This window comes from Perca flavescens, chromosome 9, assembly GCF_004354835.1.
Source record: "Perca flavescens isolate YP-PL-M2 chromosome 9, PFLA_1.0, whole genome shotgun sequence".
NCBI lineage: Eukaryota > Metazoa > Chordata > Actinopteri > Perciformes > Percidae > Perca > Perca flavescens.
In genome coordinates, this window is record NC_041339.1 from 25,107,616 (window position 1) to 25,133,888 (window position 26,273).

The 26,273-nt window shown below is 39.2% G+C and overlaps 1 protein-coding gene across 1 annotated transcript; it reads left to right on the forward strand.

The window, feature by feature from the left end:
* The first annotated feature begins 1,184 nt into the window (after nucleotides 1-1,184).
* Nucleotides 1,185-21,524, forward strand: rab3ab (RAB3A, member RAS oncogene family, b). Its single transcript, XM_028587692.1, has 5 exons — nucleotides 1,185-1,251; nucleotides 15,799-16,023; nucleotides 19,546-19,664; nucleotides 20,415-20,539; nucleotides 20,910-21,524. The coding sequence occupies exons 2-5, from the start codon at nucleotides 15,799-15,801 to the stop codon at nucleotides 21,098-21,100; spliced, it is 660 nt and encodes a 219-aa protein (XP_028443493.1). The 5' UTR covers nucleotides 1,185-1,251; the 3' UTR covers nucleotides 21,101-21,524.
* The last annotated feature ends 4,749 nt before the right edge of the window (nucleotides 21,525-26,273 follow it).

Consider the following 26,273-nt stretch of genomic DNA (forward strand, 5'->3'; position numbering starts at 1 on the left):
TTATCAATAACAAATGACAGGTTGAGTAAAGGTTGCGTATTTGAGGCCGAATTTTTTCAGGACAGTTACATCGTGGCTTCGGATTCGTCAGACGCGCTGTCAATCTTCCCTACTGCCTTCAAAATCCCACCCACCTGTCATTCATTTGATTTAACGTCATCGTTTCTGGCTGCGTAAAGATGGCGGATTTACAGAAAGACCAGACATTTATTTTTCTTTCAAAGTAAAATCGCTTGCGTTCAGGTCATGGATGTGCGTTCAAGACTTCAATTAGAGAGTAGCCTACAAGTTTATTACACTAGCCTACAAGTGATGTCACTTGAGTCAGCGTCGGTTGGTCCCATGGATGTATGGGTTGGGCCTGAAGACTACAAATTTGAAAATGGTAACTGGTGGTGTGCGTAAAGAAGTGAGTTTACCAGACTTCTGTAGCCCGCTACTCATAGGCTCAAAGCTACATTAGCCGCTACTAGCACAACCCATAGCCATAGGCGTAATTTACAGGGGGGATAGGAGTGTTACAACATCCCCAATAATCAAAACTGGCCTGTGCACCCCCCCCGCCCCACCCAAAAAGGTATAATAATTATTACAATATAATTATTATATAATTATATAATAATTTCCTTTACATACATAAAGACATTTGCACCATAAATTGAAGCAGAAAAGGCAGAAAGTGTTGCAGAGAAATTCACCAGAATACAGAAAATGAAGTGTTAGCCCCCTTGAGCCTATCTATCAATTGTATATAAATAATTAAATATGCTATTCTGATTGTTAAGTTGTTTTAAATCCTAATGCTGTTTTTTTGTAATTTTTTTCACATATTTCTTTTTTTTTTAAATTGACATCAAATTAAAATGCAATTATCTTTTGCATGTTTTGCTTTTAGTGAATGGAATCAAAGCAATTTTTTTTTTTACAGAATCAGTTATTATCATTATTGGTCAAGTAAGTTGACCAGGAATTTGACTTGCAGCATACCACAAAGCAACACTGCCAATTAAAATAATACTTTTGAAAACGTGCATTGGTATTTTATTTTTTCTTTAAATCACCTTTTCTTTTCACCTTTAGAATTGCCGCAAATATTTTGAGCTATTTAAAATAGGCACAGCTCTTTTTCAACGGCTTTATTCCGGAAAATCGTAGCCGGATGTAGTATTGCACAGCCTTTCTAACTTGACAGTGGTGGTGTTTCTGCGGGTGCTGGTGCGGTGGATAGCAGCCGGATAGAAATCTATAAAGGTGGGATTTCTGTCTTTATTACTCTATTGCATGGACATACATGTTATATTTAAATGTAGCACTGTATACTGTGTATATTGTTAATGAGCGTTTCTGTTTGAATATTAAATAAATAATAGGTAGCCTATGTCAAATTTAGGAACATTTGACATAGGCTGTAAGATGCTTGCTTAGAACAGCTGTTTTCATTGTGAAAGCCATAAAACCGTCGTAGATGCATGAAATGCATATTTATTCATGTAATCTGTGGGGATGGATGTGAAGGCTGCTACTGGTTTAGTGGATCTCTGGTTTGACTCGGGGCCTGTCCTGCAGAAAAAGGCGTTTCACTCCGTATGACGGTTTAAATCAGGAAAATGGGTCTAAATGTGTCTGAGCAACAACAATAGAATACAATTCACAACCCTTCAAATACATTCAAAGAGCAAACGAGGCGAGAGTAATCAGAGATCAGTTTTGACACGCATACACAATTTATCATTTTAACGAATATTATCATGAACCTAAGGTCGCCACTGAGTACCATAGACTATTGGTGCGAATATGAGGATGATGGTAGAAATATTATTGGAATTTAATACATGAAACGTTGAGCCATATGCAGGACTGTTGTGTTCCTGTGATAGGGTGAAACATTTATTCCTAAACCAATCGGATCTTGGTCATTGCCTTCAAATGAATTGGCATGAATGTGTGTGCCTCCCACACTGCAATAGCACATTTCAGTACGGAAGGAATGAAATATGTAAGAATAAAACCAGTTAAATAGGCCTACATCATATAAAAATAATATATAATATATAAATGCTCCAATGTCTGAATGTTGATCTTACCTAAGAACAAGTCATAGTATGAGTATTAATGAATGCCAGAAAAAATGTGTAGGTTAAGATAAAATCTTTGATTGCAGACATTTAATGCATTAGGCCCAATGTAGTTTTTATTGCTTGTTATATGACTATATTACACCACATTTGTTTTTATAGTTTTGCCCTAATGAATGCTAGATTTATTAACGTTGCCACTAATATAGAAGAACGAGGAGAGAACGTGTGTGTGTCTGTGTGTGTGTGTGTGTGTGTCAGAGACAGACAGAGGATGTATTGGCTTTCATCTACCTTTTTAATTACAGTATCGAAAACCGTATAATAGTGTCATTGTTGATTCAGCCTCAGTCAGCAGTTTGGCCGTTGAAATGAATCATTAGGCTATAATGGGAAAATTTAAAGAGCTATGTATAAACTATAACATTGAAACTCTTCTGGCAGTGATTTTTGTTTTATTTTTGCCTGCAGTGATTACAAAGTTCCATGTGTTTGAATAGTCTAAATATGAGACCAACAGTCTGCATGTCATATCTGGTGTGGCAGTGGTGGCCTAAAGGTTAGAGACGCGAGCTTGTGACCGACAGGTCGTAGGTTCATGAAATCTGGGTGCGGAAAGTGAAAGAGCAGCGCTTGTCCCTCCCTCATTACCACCACTGAGGTGCCCTTGAGCAAGGCCCTTAACCCCGACTGCTCCAGTGGAGCTGCTCAGTGGCCAGCAGATCCGACTGTGGTTGTGCTGGGCAGCTTCCAGGTATGAATGTGGAACTGTGTGAATGTGATCAGGGCGTTCCTGCAAAAGAGAGGCTGCCTCTCAGTGAACCTTCCCTGAATAAATAAAGGTTAAAAAAAAAAAAAGAAATCCCTACTTCCTCCGCTGACAGTTAAGTTACCGGCAGCAAGACTTGAAGGCAAGAGTGACTCATCTGCTGTTTCTCCTGGGAAAACACACACATCCATGTTGCCTGATGTGACAAACACTGCTACAGTTCCAACCCAGAAACCAAGGATACCCAGGATCCCAGGATACGTTGGTCGATATTTTTTATTACATTTCAGATAAATATCACTCAGAATTATGAGTCTCATCTGACCACAGTGGCAGAAAAAAAGACTCAAAGCTCAGAGTTGTTTCTAAATGAAGACATTTCATACATTAAATAATTGTCTGATGATGGTCTAAAGTCGCTTCAGAGGCTTTTACACAATCATAAGAAAAACAAAAAAAATCTCTGAAAGGCAAACATGGTATTCCTGAAGGGAAAAATCACTACTTCGCAGTCCAAAACTGTATTTTTAATTCAAATTGTCCTTAAAAAGCTATATAAAAGCATACTTTATTATATTCATAAGTGGATATTAACTAAACACAGCCTTAATACATTGACAAAGTGCAGGAAGGTTTCAACTTCAACAACAAGCTTTACATTTTTGATTAATGTTTTTTTTAATTGAAAAAAACAGATAGGTGTAAAAATAGGGAAGATGATTCAAATAAAAAGCTAATATTTAAGAAGTAAGTATAAACCAGTTTACAAAGAGATACGGTTTTAATTCAAAACGTCCTTAGTTCACCTGCAGACTCTAGCACCAAAACATCTCACGCATGCTGGCTGCTCCCCCCATCTCTGCTTTCTGTTTGCTGTGGAGAGAAAAAAAAGAAAGAAGAGAAAGAGATGCTATTTTTAGCTTCCCCTCCTCTCATCTGCATCCCCCAGCTTCCTAGAAAAGGAGGCACGTGATTGGAGGAAAAGGGGGAAAATGCCATCCCAGGCAACCAGGAGCAGGACAGCAGCTGCATAAAACCCCTGCATCTTCTCTGTTTTAGTACATCATAAGTTATTGTTTCACACACCAATATGATGTGTGAAATATAGGGATGTGGTGATAAATAAGTCAGGTGAACTGTTGGTATGTAAAACCTTGAAACCTCGACAAGACATCCGATTTATTTTACTGTCAATTATTTAGACCAGTTGGTGTTTTAGCTGTCTAGTTCTAGTGTCCCACTTTTTCTCCCTTATGAGAAAACAATGTTTTATTTTAGCATTAATACCACTGAATGCTTGTAATTTATTTAGATGAAGAACAACACAGACGACAGTGAGGAAAGATACGCACATCTTAAAAGAGTTTTACCATAACATCCCTGACATATGTGGAAAGATATTTTGAGTTTCAATCTAGTGGTAGATAAATATGATTCATCATAGTCCCGCTGGTTTCTCTAATTTAGTTCAGATTTCACTTCCTATAGTTCATGGTCCTGGTTGTGAAAACATAATTTTAATGTTTGTTAGAACATTTTAGATTTGTGAAAACCTTTTTTACCCTCTCAGTCTGTTCACAATTGAAGTTTTTCTTCCTAACGGTGAATTTACACAAGAGGTTGCAGCCGTGGGAGAAGTATTTTAATCTTTTTTTTTTTTTACGTAATAGTAGCAAAGTAAAAGTCGTAAATACCAAGATATAAAAAATAAAGTAAATTCCTTTGTTCAAAATTTTAGTAAAAAGTATTGGCAACAAAATGTACTTAAAGTAACAAAAGCACTCTTGCTGTATCGCCCCTGTCAGTGATATATCATATTATTGAATTATTATTTTGATTGAAGTGGAGCTAACTTTAACTACTTTTAACCAGTAGCATAAAATGGAATATTACTTAATTTAGTAAATGTGTGTTATTACTTTCCACCACTGCCTATTTGTTCTAATAAAGGGTAGAATGTGATGCATTCACTTACTGTTTCAAATACCTAGATCTCACCTCATTTGTAAAAAGTCCCATCTGGTTGACCTTTGATCTGTGAAATAAGGAACACTAACTGATGTCCACCCTCTTTTTTTCAAATAGGGTGGGTTTTCTTGTTTAGGAAGCATTGATGATGCTTTTTAGGTATCTTTTAGTATAACTGTTAAAGACTGCAGCCATTAGAACAAGAGGGATGCTTCATGACTAGCAGTGGAAGGATAGACAAGTATTTAATTTGGAGATTCATCATTTTCAGTTTGTTGAATGCAGATGTTATTTCCACGTGTGAGAAATTTTTTACCCTGCAAGTTTCAGTCCGACCATTTTGAGACATGATGCATTCGAATGCTCCTATAGTGTCAGTTTTATGGGTTTGAATGGTGGAAAGAACCATGAACTTTTCTGTTTGTTGATGTACTTAAGTGCAGTACTTGAGTAAATGTTCTTAAAGAAAAGAGATTATCCCCACTTCAGAAAAATGTGTTTAAAGTGTAACTCCAGTATGACTTTGCTCTCTGAGTGGAGCTGAAAACGCCTCCGTCAGTCGTCTCAGCAGGTTCCTCAGTAACTGTCTTTTAGCAGGAAGGTGTTTGGGTGATCTGGGATCAGTCTGCAGGAAGCCAGCCGCTACTGATTAAATGAGCCTGACTAGCTGGCCTCAGCAGCACTTAGCTGTGGATCAATCCAGCTTCTGGAGGACGTCAATCTCCTTTAGGTGACAGGTTTAGAGGAGAGCTTGATGATGTCATTGTCCAGCAAAGACGCTCACAACTCTTAGTCATGATTGAATTAGGATTAAAGGACAAATCCAGCGTAAAATTAACATAGGGGTTAATAACACATGTGTACCGAGTCGACCGTTCTCTGGGATTTGTTTTCATGCTAATTGAATGTGAACCACTAACAAGGCTCAAAATAGCACCACATTTCCACGGTAGCATAATGAGGGTCCCTACATGTAAACCGAAGCATTGAGAACTTTGTAAGTATACAGACAGTTTACACGGCGTTTGTAGTTCGACCGGTCTTGACTATTTTCCCAAGATGGCGCCTGCATGTATACGTGAACGCTACTGTCTTTATATCTTTTTAATAAATTGCCTGTACACTTCCAAAGAAGTAAAGAAAAACACTCAACACTTTGTGAGAGAAGGTGGCACTAAGGTGTAACTACTGACAATGTGCTCTTGAGCAAAGCAGAAAACGTCCAGCTGCTTCACTGGAGATGGATTTATGTGTAGCTGCAAGTTTACTGCATACTGTTTAGTTTTTTTTATAATTTCAGATCTTTGTATGTAAATAGTTTTTACAATCTTTAATGCTTTATATTGTATAAAAACAGGCAGCACAATGGTGAAGGGGTTAGCACTGTCGCAATTTATTTAAATCATAAGTCGTAACGAACCCGTGTGTTACGGCAGCTCTCTCAGTTCAGCACACCTGACTGATAACTTTGTTCAAAGGCGGTTTACTATCGAGGCCAAATGAAAGCAGCAGGCTGAAATGCATTTGCATAATGAGAATTTAATTACTTTGAGATTAAGCACATAGGCCTGCAGTCTGTAAGCTTCTGTATCAAATTAGTGTTTAGTGAAGGTTAAGCAAACTCTCTTCTCCACAGCTAATCTCTGAGACGCAGAGGAAAGGCTGCAGTAATCTTACCACACTGTCACATACAGACATTCAGCAGCCAAAAAAAGTCTGTGATAGTGTTTGAAAAGATCCAGACTTTCAGCTGTGTCTGCTAATTTTTTACCTCCTCTAATCGCAGCTATTAATAACTGTCACATGCTTACGTTTAACTTTAAAGTGCCCATATTATGAAAAAAAAAACACTTTTTCTGGGATTTGGGGTGTTCTTTTGTGTCTCTGGTGCTTCCACACAAACTTTGAAAAAAATCCATCCATGGTGTTTTGAGTGAGATACGGTTTCTGAATGTGTCCTGCCTTCAGTCTCCGGGTGAGCTGTTCAAAATCGGCACGGCTTGTGACGTCACAAGCCGAAACGAGCTGGCTAACCGCAACCATTAGCTCGTAGCATTAATGCTAGCATGCTACCTCGTTCTCAATAGCAAAGCACTGCTAGAACACACACAAGTTCACCATAATCTACAAAAGAACTACTTACATGTGCACCCTCATTTAGAAGTCTCCCAGCTAATCCTGCCTTGTAACTGACCGAAGTTGGAGAAACAGGCTTTCTTTTACTGTCTATGGAGCTAGCTAGCTGACATGATCTACAATCTGAGCTACTGTGCATGTGCAAGTCATCAATCAAAGATAGTACAGAAGAAGAAGAAAAGAGGTCTCACTCTGTAGCTAAAACAGAAACCAGGTGAAAAGAGGATCTGCAGCAGTGAGAGAGAGCTGTGCAGTACAACAAAAATATGGTGTTTTTTGAAAAGGAAACCATGTAAACCTATTCTGGTACAACCTTAAAATACAATTATGAACCTGAAAATGAGCATAAAAGTGACGCTTTAAGGAATTTAAACCAACACTTTGGTCCAGAACAAACTCGTAAATCCACATTTTAGATACCCTACATTTTAAGAAAACATTAGGAAAGAGGCAAAGGGTTAGATCACGCTGTAGCACCTTGACAGATGCAGCAAATATTCCTGAAGTGGTAAATAATATTCAGAGAGAAATATATTTTGTAGAGAAACGTGAAGGAAGAAAGGAGAACGGTTTGAAGTGCAGACGTGGACATTTTTTGGGAAAACAGCAAGCAAAGATAATCAAGAAGTTTAGAAGAAGAGTAGACTAAGACCTTGGCTTGAATGTCTATTTCTAAATTACCTTATTTCCTAATGTGCTATACCTGCAACACTGCTGACTCAGCTTAAAGAAACTCAATAAAAAGCAAATGGGCTGAAATATTTGCTTAGCTGAATAGACACTTTGGTGCAACAGGAGCAGATACATTTTTAATAAGTCAGGCCAACGACGAAATCTAACACCAAACCCTGACTGTGATCAAGTGTGATCTCTCGTCCAGTAGGTTTGCTTTGGTAGGAGCCAAAGAAACATTTTTAGATTTGTTTTGGTTCACTGTGACAAATAGACGTCTTAGATATTTTAGTTAACGTTAACATTCTCTAATTTTTGGTATATTGTGTTTTTTGTGTGAAATGTTTGCATGTATGTAAAATCTTCCCACTTGACATAATTATTATGTAGCATTTTGATCAGATGTGTCAATAAGTGTGTTTCTGTCCACTTTTTGATATGCATTTTGAATTTGTACATTAAACAACCTGAGTTGAAATAAAAAAAAAGTCCAAATTGTGGTCGAAAAGTTGATGTATCGATAAAAAAAAACGCAATAAAGTGAAATGGATTATTGTTGGATTTCACTGCATTGTACGGCTTGACTTGCTCTTTTTTTGTTCTAAGCGAGCTGGGCTGATACTAGAAGGTGGAGTTAAAACTGTGATTTTTAAATAGCCAAGCTACTGCCAATTAAGTGCAATTTTTTATTCACTCAACCCAGGTTTTAAAAAATGGCAGCCTGCAAAACTACGCCATATATTGTGGTAGTTTATTAGTGTTGCATTGAAGATGATGTCACGGCAGCTCACGCCTTCCTTAAAGGTCCCATGACATGGTGCTCTTTGAATGCTTTTATATAGACCTTACTGGTCCCCTAATACTGTGTCTCTTTCCCGAAATTCAGCCTTGGTGCAGAATTACAGCCACTAGAGCCAGTCCCACAATGAGCTTTCCTTAGTATGTGCCATTTCTGTGTCTGTAGCTATTGAGGAGGAGAGGGGGGGGCAAGGTGGAGGGTGGGGGTGTGGCCTTGACCATCTGCCACTTTGCTCGTTTGAAAGCCATGATGTCTCTCTCTCATGGGTGGGCCAAATTCTCTGGGCGGGCAAAGCAGAGAAAGGGGAGGTAACCTTACTCCTTATGACCTCATAAGGAGAAGATTCCAGATCGGCCCATCTGAGCTTTCATTTTCTCAAAGGCAGAGCAGGATACCCAGGGCTCGGTTTACACCTATCACCATTTCTAGCCACTGGGGGACCATAGGCAGTTTGGGGGAATGCATATTAATGTTAAAAAACCTCATAAAGTGAAATTTTCATGCCATGGGACCTTTAAATGAACGCATGAAACAAACATAAATGCCATATTTCCATCACGTTTTCCACATTTTCTTCTCTTAAGGTTTGACTGTCGCATTTTTAACTACATCATTGCCCCCTCTTTTTCTGCAATGGTTCAGTGGCACCCACTTGGAAAATTAGAACCTCAGTTGTTTAACTCAACTCCTTATATATGCGTATCTTTAGTAGATGGAAACACACATTCATTTGTATTTTCTTTTGCTAATTTTCAGGAAATTCACTTGGATAGTAACTTAACTAATAATATCCCATTAATGCATTATATATTAGCAGGCTAACATTTGTTTTGTTTAGTTAGCTACTCAACAGTTACAGTTTAACTGTTTAACTTTTTACAAGTTACAGCAACAATACTTTATATATAAATTATATATATATAGAGTTATAGCTAGGCTAAGTTAGAACTTTAGTTAGTTCAACCAACACCAGATCTCAGCCCTATTGAACACCTATGGGAGCATTGTGTTAGGCAGCAGTCGGCTCCACCACCAACAAAATGATGGAATATTTTAATGGTGTTCACAGACTTGAAGTTGTTCTGGCAGCTCGTTGTGGGACGACACCACACCAAGACACTTTATGTTGTTCTTATCCTTTTAGTATGCCACCATTTGTATTTCTGTCAACTAAACTGGAGTTTCTGCAATTTAATATTTCCATAAGGTCTTTGGTAAATAAGTTAAATCATCTCTTAAGTGAATGGAAATTTATGGTATTAACACATTCTGGGTCTAATACTTTAGGGTAAGCCTCTATAACAAGCCAACCAGGGCATATAGTAAAAAAAAGTCAAATTTTTTATCTGGATCTAACAATCATCTACAGTATATACAAATCAAAGTAAAAACATTTTCAGAAATACTATATAGCAAATGCAGACACATGCATTTACATCACATAGACACAATTCTAAATACCTGCACATGACTCATGTAGGAAATTATAGACATCAACTCTACTTCTTCTCTCTGTTTTTTCTTTTTAATGTTCAGACAAGTTACACAAATAAATAGCTGGATATGAGCATTAAATCATATGTCTTAAAAATATATCTTTTCCTGCTAAGAGAATAAAAAAACTCACGCACAATGCATAGTGATGTGATATTAGTATGTAGGTGTGTCGTCCTTTGAGCACTGTTGGATCAGTGAATTGTGGGGTGGCAGTATCTCTTGCAGGTCAGCTGATTCAGTGAGGATCTGCGGTTATCAATATACTGTATGTCTCCTTCAACCTCTGTGTTTGTTCTCATTTCCTGTTGGTGTGGATTACAGACTCGCCCTCAGTGGGTCACACTGCAGATCACGTCACTGCAGAGCACATTTTCAGTCATCTAACTAGACTTGATGGGTTGCCAATGAAGTTCAGCGTGATTAAAATGCTGAGTCAAGCTAATTTGAAGTTGTTTACATCCACTTGTGATGAACAGTGTAGGAACTGCGGCTTGCTGAACATTTCTGAGATAGAGACAGATTAACATGAATATAAATAGAGGTTGCCTAAAAATACAAATGCAATGTGCTGAAAAAAACAATGAAAACATCATCAAACAGTGCCAATAATGATTGCAAAGTTATGTTGAAACACAGTGCACACAATCTCAAGCAATTATGGACTTAATTCTACAGTATATGGCATGCATCACACCAGTTTTTTTTCTAATGACACTGAGGTACACATACAGTACAGTATGCAACTTTAGAATAAAACATTTCTTTTGGGTGTTTCTCTTCTCACAGCCACTCTCCTCTGGTAACTTGGCAGTCTAATATATTGATTAGTTTGCAGACAGAAAAGCTTAGCTGTTTTTTTTTTTTTTTTACTGATGAATTACTACATTTATTTATTAAATTCAAGCACAAACACGTCTGGCAACTTCCCTTTCAGTTCAAACTGTCCCAAGACCTGTGTAGGTTTCGAATGAGCAAACATATTCAGAAATTCTGTTTTGTTTTGGATTTAATATACTGTAAATTATATGTTAAAACTAAGCAAAATATTTAAAGTCCTAATATTATTTAACTTGATTATTACTTTTTATGATATGATTTTATGCCCATGCTCAATTTGACAAGTTCTTATTTCAAATGTCGTCTTTTGTGTTCTGGATTAAAACTTGTTATATTTATTGTAAATCCAGTAGTGTTTTGAAGTATACGCAGGAGCTCAAGGCTGCAGATTTGTGACGAGTTATTGACGTCACAGGCGGAGCACAACTTATCATTAACCAAATACAAATCGACAACCGTGATGCTGCGCTTCTCAGATGTTTTCCGCCTCTTTCATAATCAACATCAATGTGTTGAGGAAGGGTCGGTGCTTTTTCATTATTTAACGAGTATCTCTGTGTTCCTTCTTGTAAACCGATAGGCCGGTGCTCTGAGGAGGGTGCAGTTGTTTTGTTTCTGCATTATTCCCTGAGAGTTCTCGTGTTCCACTGCAGCTGAGTGGAGATAACAGTCTAAATATAGAGCAGGTTGCAGCGACTCTGAGGCCTGTGGGCTCAAGTCAATGTGCTCTCAAGAGTCAAAAAGGTTTCCAGAATCCTTTTTGTCTTCGTAGCCCTGTACTCTTGTAGCCCACTGGTAGCTAGCGCGGTTGCATACCATCAAATGTTGCAAGTCTCAGTCATGTAGCGGATGGTTATTAAAGGTCCCATGACATGGTGCTCTTTGGATGCTTTTATATAGGCCTTTGTGGTCCCCTAATACTGTATCTGAAGTCTCTTTCCCGAAATTCAGCCTTAGTGCATAATTACAGCCACTAGAGCCAGTCCCACAATGACCTTTCCTTAGTATGTGCCATTTCTGTGTCTGTAGCTATTGAGGAGGAGAGAGGGGGGGCAAGGTGGAGGGTGGGGGTGTGGCCTTGACCAACTGCCACTTTGCTCGTTTGAAAGACATGATGTCTCTATCTCATGGGTGGGCCAAATTCTCTGGGCGGGCAAAGCAGAGAAAGGGGAAGTAACCTTTCTCCTTATGACCTCATAAGGAGCAAGTTTCTAGATCGGCCCATCTGAGCTTTCATTTTCTCAAAGGCAGAGAAGGATAACCAGGGCTCGGTTTACACCTATCACCATTTCTAGCCAATGTTCATGCCGTGGGACCTTTAAGTAAATAAGCCATGCTTCTTGTCAGATGGTTGAATACCGGTAGTCTCAGTCGACCGTGTCCGACCATTACTGTTACTTTCTGAAATGTGATTGGCCAGCTGTGTGGAGGTGAGAAGAAGTCAGGAACTTTTCTCACTTGCTGTTTTTTTTTCTCTCTTGCAGAAGCATGTTTTACGCCTTGAGCCAGTTCAAGGTTTGAGACGCTAATGTGTCTGCATCACATCTAGACAGTTAAAGGTACATTTTGTCAACCTGAGTGTTATTCTCTTTTTTGTGTGTGGTCATGCTCACCACAGCTGTTGTAGAGATTTTAGGAACTTTAAAATCTTTAAAATCTCAAACATTAAGTATTTGAGTCGACTGAGACACAGAAAGTAGTTCCTAGGAAATTGTATGTAGCTATTGTATGACAACTGCATTGAACAGCAGTTACACGTCTTGGCTAGCCTACCTCTCCAGCTGACCTAAATACCTGCTATCGTAGATTGTGAGTGTGTAGGCCACAAAATCTAAAGTTACCACTGTCATATAATCACTTCTTATGGTGTCACTGTTGGTGTAGATGTCAAGCTACTTCTTTCCTAGACTGTAACTTCAGCTGTAAATGAAACTCCTGCCACGAGGGAGTCATTAACGTCTGTCAGACGTGAAACTAATCCTCTTATGACGGTAATTGATGTGTCCCGCCCCGTCGCCATGCGTCGGCCTTCGTCTTCCTTTATTTTGGCCGATTCGGCGTCACACAATATGTAAATGTAAATGGACTGTTCTCATATAGCACTTTTCTAGTCTCAACGACTACTCAAAGCGCTTTAACATTGTACAGGAACCATTCACCATTCACACACATTCATACACTGTGGCCGCCGTACAAGGTGCCACCTGCTCATCAGATAATCAGTCACACACATTTACACTCTGATGCGCAGCATCGGGGGCAACTCGGGGTTCAGTGTCTTGCCCAAGGACACTTCGACATGGGACTGCAGGGCCAAGGATCGAAACCACCAACCTTCCGATTGGCAGGCAACCTCTCTACCACTGAGCCACAGCCGCCCGGAAAGTTCATTGCCAGATGAGCGACAATTTTGTTTGGCTTATTTTCTGTAACCAGTGTATGATGAAGGCATGTTGGGTGGGTCGAATTAGCAAGCTAACGTTAGCTAAGTAGCCAGCAGCGGGCTGTTTGTGTTTGGTCCCTCCGCTCCCACCGTAGGAGAATTCTTTTCAGAGAGAACGGATGACAGGCCGGGAGATGGACAGTCTGGTTAGCCATCTCCCGGTGTCCGCTGTTTTCCCTGCACGGAGTGAAGCAGAGGGACCATAGGCTCTGTTCAGTTCTGCCGCTTCTGATTTGAGCAAATTCTGTTTGTTGTGGGTATCATAGCATTTGTATCCGGTTTCCCTTTTTGAATGACGAATAGATTACCGCCGCTTGCTGGTATGGAGAGTTATTTCCTTGCACGCATGCGCAGAATGTATGTGGTACTTTGCCGTTGGCTGTAGTCTCTGTAGTGTGTTCCAGTGCTAATTTTTGGCAAAGGCGATGTGGTTGTCGTCGCCACTAGTTCCTGCCCGTCGGCTTGGTGTGTCAGGCCCTTAAGAGTCTATGTGGACAATTTCCACTGTCTTCAGGGTGTTTAGCTCTAAGTTGTTCTGACTGCAACAGTTTCACTAGGTGGTCAATCTCCCACCAGTGATGAGTACACTGAGGGTGGTATCGTCCGCGAACTTCTGCTTGATGGACTGGTGAATGGAGGTGCAGCTGTTGGTGTGCAGGGAACACCAAGAGCTGCACCTCCAGTCACCAGTATATCATCTCAAACTCCTAACTGACTTGTGCAGTGAATTATTCCTCACACATCCCCAGCTGATTGTGACTGATTGAGCCCTTTGCCTCCAACCTTTTCGCCAAATTGAGAAAACTTAGATGGGTTTTCTGTTTTCCCCTGACATTGCAGTGTGTTGCTTTGATTAAAGAATCTCATCTTTTGTCTAAACACTCATTAAATGAATGACATTTTTCTCTATATGAAAAATCCCCTCTGCTTTTCTTTTAAGGGTTTCTTGGGTTTAATTGTATTAAAGTTTGTTTTTTGCTTATAAAGGAGACATTCATTATTTAAGATAGGGCAGAAACCCTAGAGATCTGTCCATGCCTACATCAGAAAGTGCAGATGTGCCTGGATGAAGGAGCACTCTGCTGCATGTGTCTGGCCCCAGTTTGTGGGTCCATTTCCCATCACCAAGCAAGTCAAAGTATCCATCACATATCTGCATCTAATTCAGCAAGTGTCCCCTATCATCTTGCCAATCATTTTCTCAACTAATAGATTAATCATTTTGTTTATATCATTTTATGGAAAATCTTTGTTTCCCACAATTTCCCACAGCACCCTGTATTCAATATGTATTCGACCAACAGGCCAGAACCCAGATACAGTATATTCAGTTTACTATCATTAATGGCACAGAGAAGAGCAGATGTTTTGGAGAAGCTCAAGACAAATTTTCACTAAGGTGGACAATAAAGTCTTATCTATCTCCAATCTAAATGAAGCAGCAAATCTGCTGAAAGCTGAAACTGAAATCTTTCGTAATTTTTGCTTGAAAAATAATTACAAAACGATTAATTAATGATCAAACTTGTTGATTAATCAAGGCTAATCAACTAACCGTTGCACCTCCACTCTGCATTATCTTAGATTCTTAAATGTAGTTTTCCCTTAAGATTTATCAGATAACTTGTCTCAGCATTTGTATGGTTTTATTGAGTTATATACGTATATATATATATATCTACTGCAGGCTATATTTATATTCTTCTTTGAGATTGGATGTTTGAATGCTCTATTGCTCATCATTTGTGCTAATACAATGGTTGTGTTTTGTCTGTATGGTAGAGTTTTATATATGTATATACCTCAGATGTCATAGATTGTCAGTGTGGAATCTTATGGTGCCATCAAATCTCTTACCCTGAAACTTTTATGACCTCACTTGAAAGTGATTTGTTCTCTATAAAAAAATTTCACTGTCATCTTTTTTTAAAGTATTGCCACCTGCAGCACTGTTTTTGGGAGGAAAATGACACTGTGCATGCAGACTTGTCATGGGAGGCCTTGATCATACTGTAGCCATTCTGGTTAGTTAACGTAGTAGTAGTTAAGTTAAATTGTGTATCACAATTTTGTAGAAATGCATTTCATTTGTGTTTTATATAAGTGATTTACATGAGATTAAACATTACAATAATCATGTATAAGCAAATGTTTTTTGTATTTTTGTTGGCAAGGTACACATTACGCACAGCTAAAACATTGTTATGCTCACCTTAAACAGGATTAAACACATTGACCGGTGTTATACACAACTTTAACTGCACTAAATTCAACCCACTAAATGGGATGAATTACATGAAAGTCCCTTTTTCTGCTTTCTTGGCAGCAAACTCAGCAGTAAGATCTGTGTAATTCATCTTTGATGCAACATCCTGTTCATGTTAATTTGTTAGTCTGTTATACCTGGGACCTCTTCCTAGGAAGGAATAATAATCTTTTGTTTTTTTACTGGATGGAAATTAGCTTCGAACTATGTTGGGTTAAAAGAAAAAACCTGCATTGTGAGGCCCATAAGTGGCATGAGTCCCTGTGCAGCTACAATTAGAGGTCACGGCGGCCATTTGATTAAAGTTTTGTGTGTCACCTTTGTCTCTGTCCACAGATGGCCTCAGCAACAGCGACCTATGGGCAGAAGGAGTCTTCGGACCAAAACTTTGACTATATGTTCAAGATTCTCATCATTGGCAACAGCAGTGTGGGCAAAACCTCCTTCTTGTTCCGCTACGCCGACGACTCCTTCACACCGGCCTTTGTCAGTACGGTGGGCATCGACTTCAAGGTGAAGACCATCTACAGGAATGACAAGAGGATCAAATTACAGATCTGGGTAAGATATCTGGACATGTGTTGAGTTTCCTGGAGGGAAGTAAATCAAACTAAGATCCATAATTTCTTGTATGTATCCGGTGAATTGAAGATGAATGAGTGAGTGCCATTAATTGTTTTTTTTCACTGTCACAAGCTTGTTGGCCAAACTTTCTTCACTTACCAAACCCACTTATCAAACCATCACCTGCAGCTGGTCAACAGTGTCCCATGATTAGCTGCATTTTTACATATGACCGTTGAGCCACGTTTCCAACGTTTTTCCTGTGCTTTCAAGATGTCAGGTGCATTTGTCTGCATTTCTAATATGAATCAGTTTGAGAATAGATTTGCTGAAGTTGTCAGAGGTTTTCTGCAGTGTTATAGCTGCACAGTCAGAGCCTATACAGACACAAAGTGACTTATTTAGTCCTCAGGCATCGGTATGCTTCAACTGAAGTGCATGTTGGATGGTTGAATGTCTGAAACTCCCTCTACCTCACACATTTACACAACTGTCTCTTTTCATGTGAACATTTTAGAGCAGCTATAAAAACATTTGCATTGGTAGTCGGACAACGTGTTGTACAAATTAGTCTGATTCGAGCATACCAGCACCAACTCCACATCTGAAGGTTGTTTCAAAAAGCAGGATTTGAAGGTGAGCTCAACTATTGTGAGAAATATGTTACTTTTTTCTCCTAACCTAAATGTTACGTTTTTTTAATGATGTCTAATAATACAGCAAATAACATTTCGTAAGATATTTCATAACATGTTCAACAGAGCAGCAGGATCTGTGAAACACTGCCCCGTAGTGCAGTTTTTATCATGCAAACTATCCTCAGATCGCAGTAAACACACAAATCTGCACGCCGCCCGTACTCTGCAGCCTGCTCATCCAGCTGACCCTTGGAGGACTAGAATACAATATAATACAATAGAAGTAATGACACAGCTTGTAACATTGATGTGCCTTTAGGAAAAAACAGGGCAGTGTTTTTTGCATCAGAAATGTGTTGTCTCTTAAGGGTTAAGCAGTAAACGCAATCAAAGAGCAGCGTAAAGACAGGCTCTCTGAGGAACTGGTGTACATCATAACATAATTTATGACAGAGCTGTGATGGTGAGCAGAGCAGTGTGTGTGTGTGTGTGTGTGTGTGTGTGTGTGTGTGTGTGTGTGTGTGTGTTATGTGTGTAGAGCTGTCTCTGTTGTCAGCCTTTGCCAGGTCTTGCCTCTGGTAAGGGAGACAGAATCGTCCAATCAGAGCACGAGAAATAGATGACTGGGTGCTGCTCTCCCCTCCCCCACTACAACACACATCTCATCCTAGTAGATATCCCCCCTCCCTTTCCTACACACACACACACACACACACACACACACACACACACACACACATATTAACCCCCCACATCTCTCAGCAATTATCTCAGCTGAGAATCCATTCAAGTAAATATTTAAACGGTTTGAGTCATGAGCTCAGATGTCTACCTACAGTATATATAGATACATTGTATATTTAGGTTGTCTTGTTTTAGACAATGTGGGTCCATGTAGTGGCCAATTTACCATGTTTTCCTTGTAGTCTGCAGTGTATCTTGCCTCGTGTTCCATTAAATAAAATAAATTTACCCACTAGTCCAGGAGGCAGGGAAAACAGGGGAAAATATTGAATTTGGGTTTATCTGAATAGTTAAGATCACACAACATCACGGCAGGTGATCCTTCTCCAAAGTCTCAGCCCAACTAGTCATTATTGACTTAATGTTCGCTCATCTAAAATTTTCACAGCTTTATCTTTGTATCAGGGCTCGTGGTGAACGCAGAGTACTCCAACGTGTTCATTATGTAACACCACTCAGTGCTACCTACACTGACATTTTAGGTATAGAGCTTGATGCTCTCATCCTGAGCAGCCGGCAGCATATTGAGTGGATGAGCAGCACATAAACTGCGGAACATAATAACCAACAGTATGGAAATGTCAGAGCTGCAGCTCTCTAACAATAAATATATACAAATCGTGCCTTGAGAATGATTGTGTGTGATTACACATCAATGAGTACAAGAAAAGAAAAGCTAAAAAGTGTATCTGTGTACAGTATGTTATTTTTGTGTGTTCTTGTGTGCACACATCTAAGGACTGCTTGGTTTGTCGGAGACTGCACACTGCAGTCCATGTTACTGTATGTGTGCATTGTTTAGATGCTTCAACGTAAATAATCTAATTCCCTAGAAAGTTTGATAACAGGATGTAGAACCTGGGTATTCGCTGTATATGTGGTGTGATGTGCCTATGATAGTAATTGTAAATTAATTCAATTAATCATTTATAACACACTATAATGTAGTTGTAAGCAGTGTGTAAATAATATAATAGCTGCCTTCTTCCAGTAGAGCCAGTGATTGGTTTCTTTTTTTGCTCTGTTTATCTCCACACTGACAGCAGAGTGATGCCGTTGGACCAGAAGCTGCTCGGTTGGGTATCAGAAACACACCAGGCTTTAATTCCCTGAGCATTCATTAGGAATTAGCACTGACATTTAATCTCACCTGGGTTTGTGGCCAAGCAGAGAGAGAAAGAGAGAGAGCAAGGGAGGAGGAGACAGGATCACTGTTTGGCAAAGCTCGCAAGCAAAAATAAAGACAATAGGAGGAGATGATGAAGATTATAAAAACCACAAAAGGCCTTTTAATACGCTGGCTGTACTGGTGCACATGGAAACAATGTGTCAGTCTGACATGTTAAATGTTTAGGCTTTCTTTAGGCTCAAGTAATTGTGAAACCACAGCAGAGAACCCAAGTCGTTCGTGTGGGGGCATCTGCAGGTCTTAAACATTTGAATCATTCTAAAATAAGTTACTGAATATCAAAATATCTGCTCTGATAAAAACACTTTGACATCACGCTATTTTACTTGTCATTTCCTGTTGTCATGGGATTCTTTTGTTTTGTTTTTGTGTCAGGATGATACATCTTTAATGCAGGATACAAGATCGGTGTACGTGACTCTACCTACTAAGGAGTAGTGAGCCGTAAACCAATCAAGGATTGTGTCTTTAAAAACAAGATCGGGTAGTATGAAAAAGGATTAGACAACTCCTGAATTTGTCTTGAATTTCTGCACCCTGCAAATTCTACGTGCTTTATCATTTTACCAGCCAAATTCATTAAGTTAAACAATAAGTAAATGGTGTCTGTTGTGGCTGTGGTTATACCCTCAGTGAGGAATATGATTTTTGTACGTTTTTTCTTGGTGCTCGTTTTGTCTTTTTGTTGTCTTTAAATTTAGAAACAAAACCTGAGCTTTTGACTAGTAGAATAAGTTGTAATATTGTTAGTGTTGGCAGAGTGTTTGCAGGCCTTGTGCCAAAATCTCTGTCACGTGAGAAATAAGGAAAAGGTACCAAATAGACAGTTTGAAGACATAAAGGTTTATCCTCAACCTAATCTGTCAGAAGTCACTGTGAAATAGATTCTGTGACATTTTAAGAGATAGTCAAAAACTAACTGCAGCTGTTGTTGTTGTTTTTGTCCAGGACACGGCGGGTCAGGAGCGTTACCGCACCATCACCACTGCCTACTACCGAGGAGCCATGGGCTTCATCCTCATGTATGACATCACTAACGAGGAGTCCTTTAACGCCGTCCAGGACTGGTACGTGATGAGAGTGTAAACTGACACCATGGAGCTTTACCTGTGAGAGGGAGCGCTGTGTGGAGGATGGATCAAGTGGTACATAACCAGTCTGGAAATAGATGTACTGTAAAGATACTGATGATTGATGCACACAGCATTTGGTTCAAGTTTCTGTATGTATTAGTTTTGTCTCCTGCCGGGGCTTTGGCTCTGTGTGTTATTTCATTTGTCCTTAAAGAAAAAGTCCAGAGTTTTTAAAGTTGATCCTGATTACATTTAGACATACTCTATTACGTCTAGCATTTATTTTCACTGCTATCTCATCTCACATCCATCTCCATCTACTTCAAGTTTAAGAGGAAAGTGAAACTGCATTTTTACCAGTGAGATCTGGTGCTATGGCTGAGCAGGAACACGCAGGAGGAGAGGACAAAGGTGTTACAGATGGGGTTCTTTGTGCAATATTTCAACAAAAACACTTTTTTTGAGACCATATCTGGTAATTGTGACAAAATAGTCAGGCAATGAGGTCAAATTAGCTTGCTGTCCAATTCTGATTTTAGATGTGAAATAAAAACATCTAGGTTTCATTTTTCAGGATGGGATTTTGTAACTGTGCTCAATCACTTGGTTTAAAGCTTTTTCACTGGATACACTGATTTAGAAAACGTGTGAGAGGAATAATTCAGACTTCAGGCTACATTCAGCCTGCAGCGTGATCACAGTCTTTGAGTTTCCTCTCTGACTGCTGGGTGTGTTGGCTTCCAGGTCGACTCAGATTAAAACGTACTCGTGGGACAACGCCCAGGTGCTGCTGGTAGGGAACAAGTGTGACATGGAGGACGAGCGAGTGGTGGCGGGAGATAGAGGCCGACAGCTGTCTGATCACCTCGGTGAGTTCATGGTGTACACGCACACACACACACACACACACACAAACACACAAATACACACTTTGTACGACTCTTTGTTACTGTATGTACACTGACCTGAAGTGAATAGATGGACAGGCAGAAGGTTTAGCCTGGTATGTGTTAGACTATGCAGTTGCACAGATGACCACGTCCACATTAGTCTATATCCACGACATTCCACTTCCGGCATTACTCCGTTGCCGCCGGAAACTCTTTTCGGCCGGATGTCCGTTACCTTCCGCTTTCTTTGTGTTGGAGTTTTAAACTCCGGTCAATTTATTCTGGCAAAGCAGGAATACATCCCCATTAAACCTCTCTGACTGTCTTTCACGTCCTGTTTCCTCTCCAGGTTTTGAGTTCTTCGAGGCCAGCGCCAAGGACAACATCAATGTGAAGCAGACCTTTGAGCGCCTGGTCGACATCATCTGTGAAAAGATGTCCGAGAGCCTGGACGCCGGAGATCCCGCCGTCACAGGGGCCAAACAGGGACCCCAGCTGACAGAGCAGCCTGCTCCTCCTCACCAGGACTGTGCATGTTAAAGCTGACTACTTCCCCTAAACCTTTTTCCTCTCCCTTTCCTCCTTGTCCTCCTTCAGCTGGACCCTGGGGCCTCGGGTCAAATACTCCCAACACCCTTTTCACTCACTTTCCTGCTTCTTTCTGTAACCTAGTAAGGATCATTGGCTGAGGGGCACAAGAACCAGGTTAAAAAGTGTCTGAAATGCTAGTGGGCCAGTGCTAGAGGCATGGTTGCTCCTCATAAAAGAGCTAAAAAGTGATTTTTTTTATCAGTGCGGGTGTTTATCTGATACCAAAGCAAGTTCAATCAAAATACAGTGTTTCAGACTCTTTGCCAACCAGGTTCTTGAAGGTTCCCGACCCATCTTTCGTAGTCTTGCTGTTCCTCAGTGTGGTTTTACAAGAAGGATTTGACGGCGTCCGTCCTCAGAGTGCCATTTAAATCCTTCCAATGTTTACGGTACATCATTTCATGTCAGTCAAATGTCGTGAAAAGATTTCAGCCTTGGATGAGGTGACGGAGAAAGACGCGGTGGAGTTGATGTGGAAGGGATGATGCAGCTGAAATCTGCTCCATACTGATGTGTTCATTTCTTTTATGATTCTGGATGCACACAGAATCAAACATACATGTACCGGTATCTGTGCTTCATTTGTTGGCTCACCTGGTATCTACACATGGATATCGCAGGTATAAGCAAGTGTTTTGTTTTCAATATTCATCTGAGCCTTTTCATTTGGCCTTTTTTTATGTTTTTGTATTCTGGAGCCCCATTTATTCTTTCAGCACTGGGTGAGGAAAATATGAACAAGATTGAGCTATGTAAAAAATAGCAAAAAATTTAGAGACACGTTTTATTTAATTATTTAATTTCTTTTAATGTACATATAAATGTTGTGCAATATATATATATATAATATCTACAGGTATGCATTTCTTGAAATGAATTTAAAAAGGTATAAAGTTCTATGAGGATAGTATCAAATATAAGAGGTCTATGTTGTTGGGTTTGTTTGGATGATGTGTGGAATTGTTTGCACCCTCGGCAGCTCCTCCGGGAGTCGTTTCATTTCCCTGTCGGTTTTGTCTCATGCTGCCTTCCAGGGACGTCAGAAATTCAAACTTCCTGTTTAGAAAAATACAGTGGAATGACCCTTTGAGTCTGAATTACCAATCAGAAAATTACTAATATGTTGGTCATTCTCCAATCCACTCAGTGTGATTTCCAGCACTGCTGCTTATAAAGGGAAGCATTTTAAAATGTCTCTTATATAAGAAGAAGGCGCTTGCTGGAGAAACTTTGTGCTGCATCATAAATCCTTTAAGCCAGACAGCAACTGCAGTACAGCTGACATCAAGTAATAAATAAAATAAAGATGTGAGCTTTCAGAAGGCTCAAATCTTTATTTTATTTTACTCCTGATGAGCAATAACATTGATGCTTTTTGTCCCAACAGCCTCAACATGTTATTGTTCCTGCTGTCACTAACAGAAAATATAAAGATGTAAGAATATCTGCAATAGCATTTTGTGTAACACAGTTGTGCAGTTGTGCTTGCTAACAATGCTCCGCATTGATATTCCAGTATTTTATATCAGGCAGAGACAATCCTGCTGGGGATACAAAGCATTGAGGATGGAATTATGTGATTATTACAGCAGACCATTTATGACTCAGACTCAAATTCAGCAAACTTAGTTTTCATCTTCCTGATAGCTGTTTGGATAGTCACAGCTACTTTATCAAATTCCCTGTAACAATAATCATTCAAACATTTCATCATTCTCTTAAAATATGATGGAATGGGTTTGGAGGATGCAAACAGTGTTGTTTTATTAGATATTTGTATGGTATTTTGCCTTTATCTAATAGTTTGACCCATAGAGGGAGTAAACGGAAACATCAGGAGAGAATAGGATGACATGTGTGACATACAGCCAACACTTAGGGATTTAATGTTTCCTTGCTTTGTGACAAACAGCCCAACAGTAAGCATCTTCTTCTGAATCAGTATTACAGTCTGTTTTGTGCAATGCTATCTCCAATGCTCAGTCTTCAGGAGAAGTACATAGAGCACTGTTTAACAAGCATCAAACAGCTGGAGGCTGATATGTTCACAGACCAGGTAGCTGCTGAGTTTCTACCACTAGTTTTGAATCAATGCAGGAATTACATATTTCAGGTTTTCTTGGCTCCAACCACTCCACATTTCTGCTAACAGCTGTTTTTACAGTAAGTCCATTACAGGGTGTGCATTACTACACCAAACACTCAGAACATGTTTGTACCCTTGTTTTAATACAGTTTCCACAGTTAAAACTGGCTTGCCGGGTATTCGCTCTTTTCACTTCCCCAAAGATTGCTGTAGAAGCAGTTCACTGTTTTTGCTGTAGGATGCCATAATGAGCAGTGTGACCAAATTACAAACTGTAATAAAACAAATGCTGCTTGGAGGACTGAAGTGAATTTTGGTAATTTAGAAATCATATGCCAGGCTTGCTGGCGGGCAATGCATACCTTTTGAACGCTGTTGTTTCCAGTAAAAACACAAATGAAGAGGATGGATTGAGAGGGCAAAGCACTACACAAATCATTGTGGTGGTCAACTTCATCAACTTCATAAAGAAAGTGATTCTGACTATGTGATTGAAGCAAATATAATTCAGAAAAGCATTTATTTTGAGAGTAATTGTTGCATTAATTAACTGTCAAGTGTAGCATACCAACCTGAAATCACAGATGTGCCACTGACTTTCAAAGTTTAAGAAAATGAGGCACCAGTCAAAGCGCCCCACCAAAGTATTGATTATTATAAGGGAGTGATGATCACGACAAACCTGGGAGACAATTTTGATCCTGCATACATTTAACTTCTTACTGGTTGTGACTGTTTCTTTTCCGGTAAAATCCAAACTTTTCAACTGTTCTCCTTTCTAATGCGTCTTCCTCTCTATATAAACCAGATCTGTAAATACGGTATCTTTGAGTCATATGTGTGGATTGTGTTGTATCGACTAATGCTTGCAACAAAGAAAAAAAGACAGTAAAAACCTAAAAAACAAACAAAAAAAACAGCCATGTTGTACTGTATCTGCATTCATTACTAGGCTTGTTTGTGAATGAATGTGTTACTCTGTTACATAAGCAATACACATTACAGTATCTACACAAAAAAAATGCCATCAAGCTTGGTAGAAGTTGCCGACTTTAGATCTTCTACTAGCACGAAGAAACATACTTTAAATGGTCTTGTACTGCCTCTTCACATCCTCCTCAGTTTGGGCCATGAAGGTGAGAGAATATGCTGTGGATGTTTTTATCTGTACTTTGTGGTAAAACAATAAAAAAGTTACTAACAATTAGTTGATTCTTGTTTTTGAAGATTTACAATATTTTGTCATAAATATTGTTTTAACCCCAGAAAGTAAAGTTGAGATTCAGATTTTCTTTTGACTAATCACATTTTTTGGTGTCATGAAAGCTCAGTCTTCCAGCAGTAAAATGGTCATGTTGATCGTCCCAACTGCCTCAAGATGTCAATGTTCCACTTTTTGCTGTCAGATGATGTAGAAATAAACTGTACAGCAACAAGCTCTTCAGAGTGATTGCTTATGAAGGGAAAATGCACGCAGATATGTAATCGGCCAGTAAGTGTACAAAATATTTGTGCACGGTGATCCTGTCGTCAAGTAGACTAACCAGGTGAATGCATGCGAAAACTGTGATCAAAAGTAGCTCATTTGCGCATAGGTTCATTAGATTTTCCCAACAAATAAACATCATATCAGCAAAGGATATAATATCATGAGTGACAGGGCCAGGCATAAAGGGAGACAAGTGTTAGTGTGCTATTAGTTTCTGGTTTTGCTGTTAGTTAAGCTGTGTTTTGTCAAAATCCCATCTATTCCTGCCTCAGAGTGACTGACGGCATGCTACCTTCCTACCTTCGAGGTCAACATGCCCAAAGCAACATTTCTGTTTCTATATTTCAACTCAGCTGAAACATTAAATATTTTTTTCTCTCCGTTACATGGCTTTTGAAATTATACACAGTTATTGTCTGTGAGGGAGGCCTCCATTCCCCCATTAGGGCTCTACTGTATGACTTTAGCCGAAACGATATGCACTATATATATTAAAATACATATTATTCAATTCACAAAAACCATAGCTTACAATAATCAAAAATAGCTTTATGAAAATTACATTTTGTAGGTTTTGCAGTTCTAATTTTCTTGAACTGTGGTCAGACAAGAGCCTCTTGCTCATCATACTGTAGGTGGACAACACTGTTTACTGAAAAGGGTGATATTATTAGTATTTTGGTCTAACCCTGATTTGAAGGACTCCTACATAAATGTGGATAATAGATAACATAATTTGATAACATTATGTTTTAAGGAACCCCATCTAATCAGATTTATTCTGCCTTGCTGAGGAGTCATATACACAAAATAAATTAGCCATACAGTACCCATATTCACATTATTATGGGCTGACATCTGTTCAATGGCATGTGAAATCAATCTTATCCTCTTGAAGATCCTTCAATATGTCAGAACTATCCCAACATATTCACTAAAATGTCATTCTAACCAATTCCTCAATTAACCAGCAGAGGGAGAAAGACACCATGGTGATGATGTGATGCAGCTGTCCACACACACACTTCCAGAATCCATCCTATTACACAACACTGACTTCACTAATTCAGTAGAGGAGCAGCTGTAAATGTACTCCTTATCAAAATAACGTACATTAAGTGATCCAGGAAAAATAATCACTATTATTTATAATGATATAATGTTGTTTAGTTTGTTTAGTTGTTGCCAGTTATCGTTTTAATTTTCTGTTGGCCCTGCCAAATAACCCACAACATAATTTCTTACTGTCTTTATATTGTTTAATATACTTAATAAAAATTATTTTCCATGTTATTTTTGGGACTAGTGTGCAGTGAAAGAAAACTGATTCTTCAGTCAACCCAGTTAGTTGAATACCTTTATGAAACTGAACATAGTTTTAAAATTAATGATTATAGTAGGCTATGTCTTGATTTTGACCAACTTCTTTGGAGAAACACATAAGGGTCCTATCCCGACCTCCGCTAACAGCTCCTTCACTGTTGCACACACTGACTTAGACCTATGATTTTCACAACATGCATGTAAATATGAAAATTTTGTCAAAA

What these genes read in the sequence shown, in the direction of transcription:
- rab3ab (XM_028587692.1), top strand. Translation starts at nt 15,799, where the DNA reads ATGGCCTCAGCAACAGCGACCTATGGGCAGAAGGAGTCTTCGGACCAA. An exon ending in TTTAACGCCGTCCAGGACTG is followed by an intron (nt 19,665 to 20,414) that starts GTACGTGATGAG and finishes GTTGGCTTCCAG; the next exon opens with GTCGACTCAGATTAAAACGT. An exon ending in ACAGCTGTCTGATCACCTCG is followed by an intron (nt 20,540 to 20,909) that starts GTGAGTTCATGG and finishes TTTCCTCTCCAG; the next exon opens with GTTTTGAGTTCTTCGAGGCC.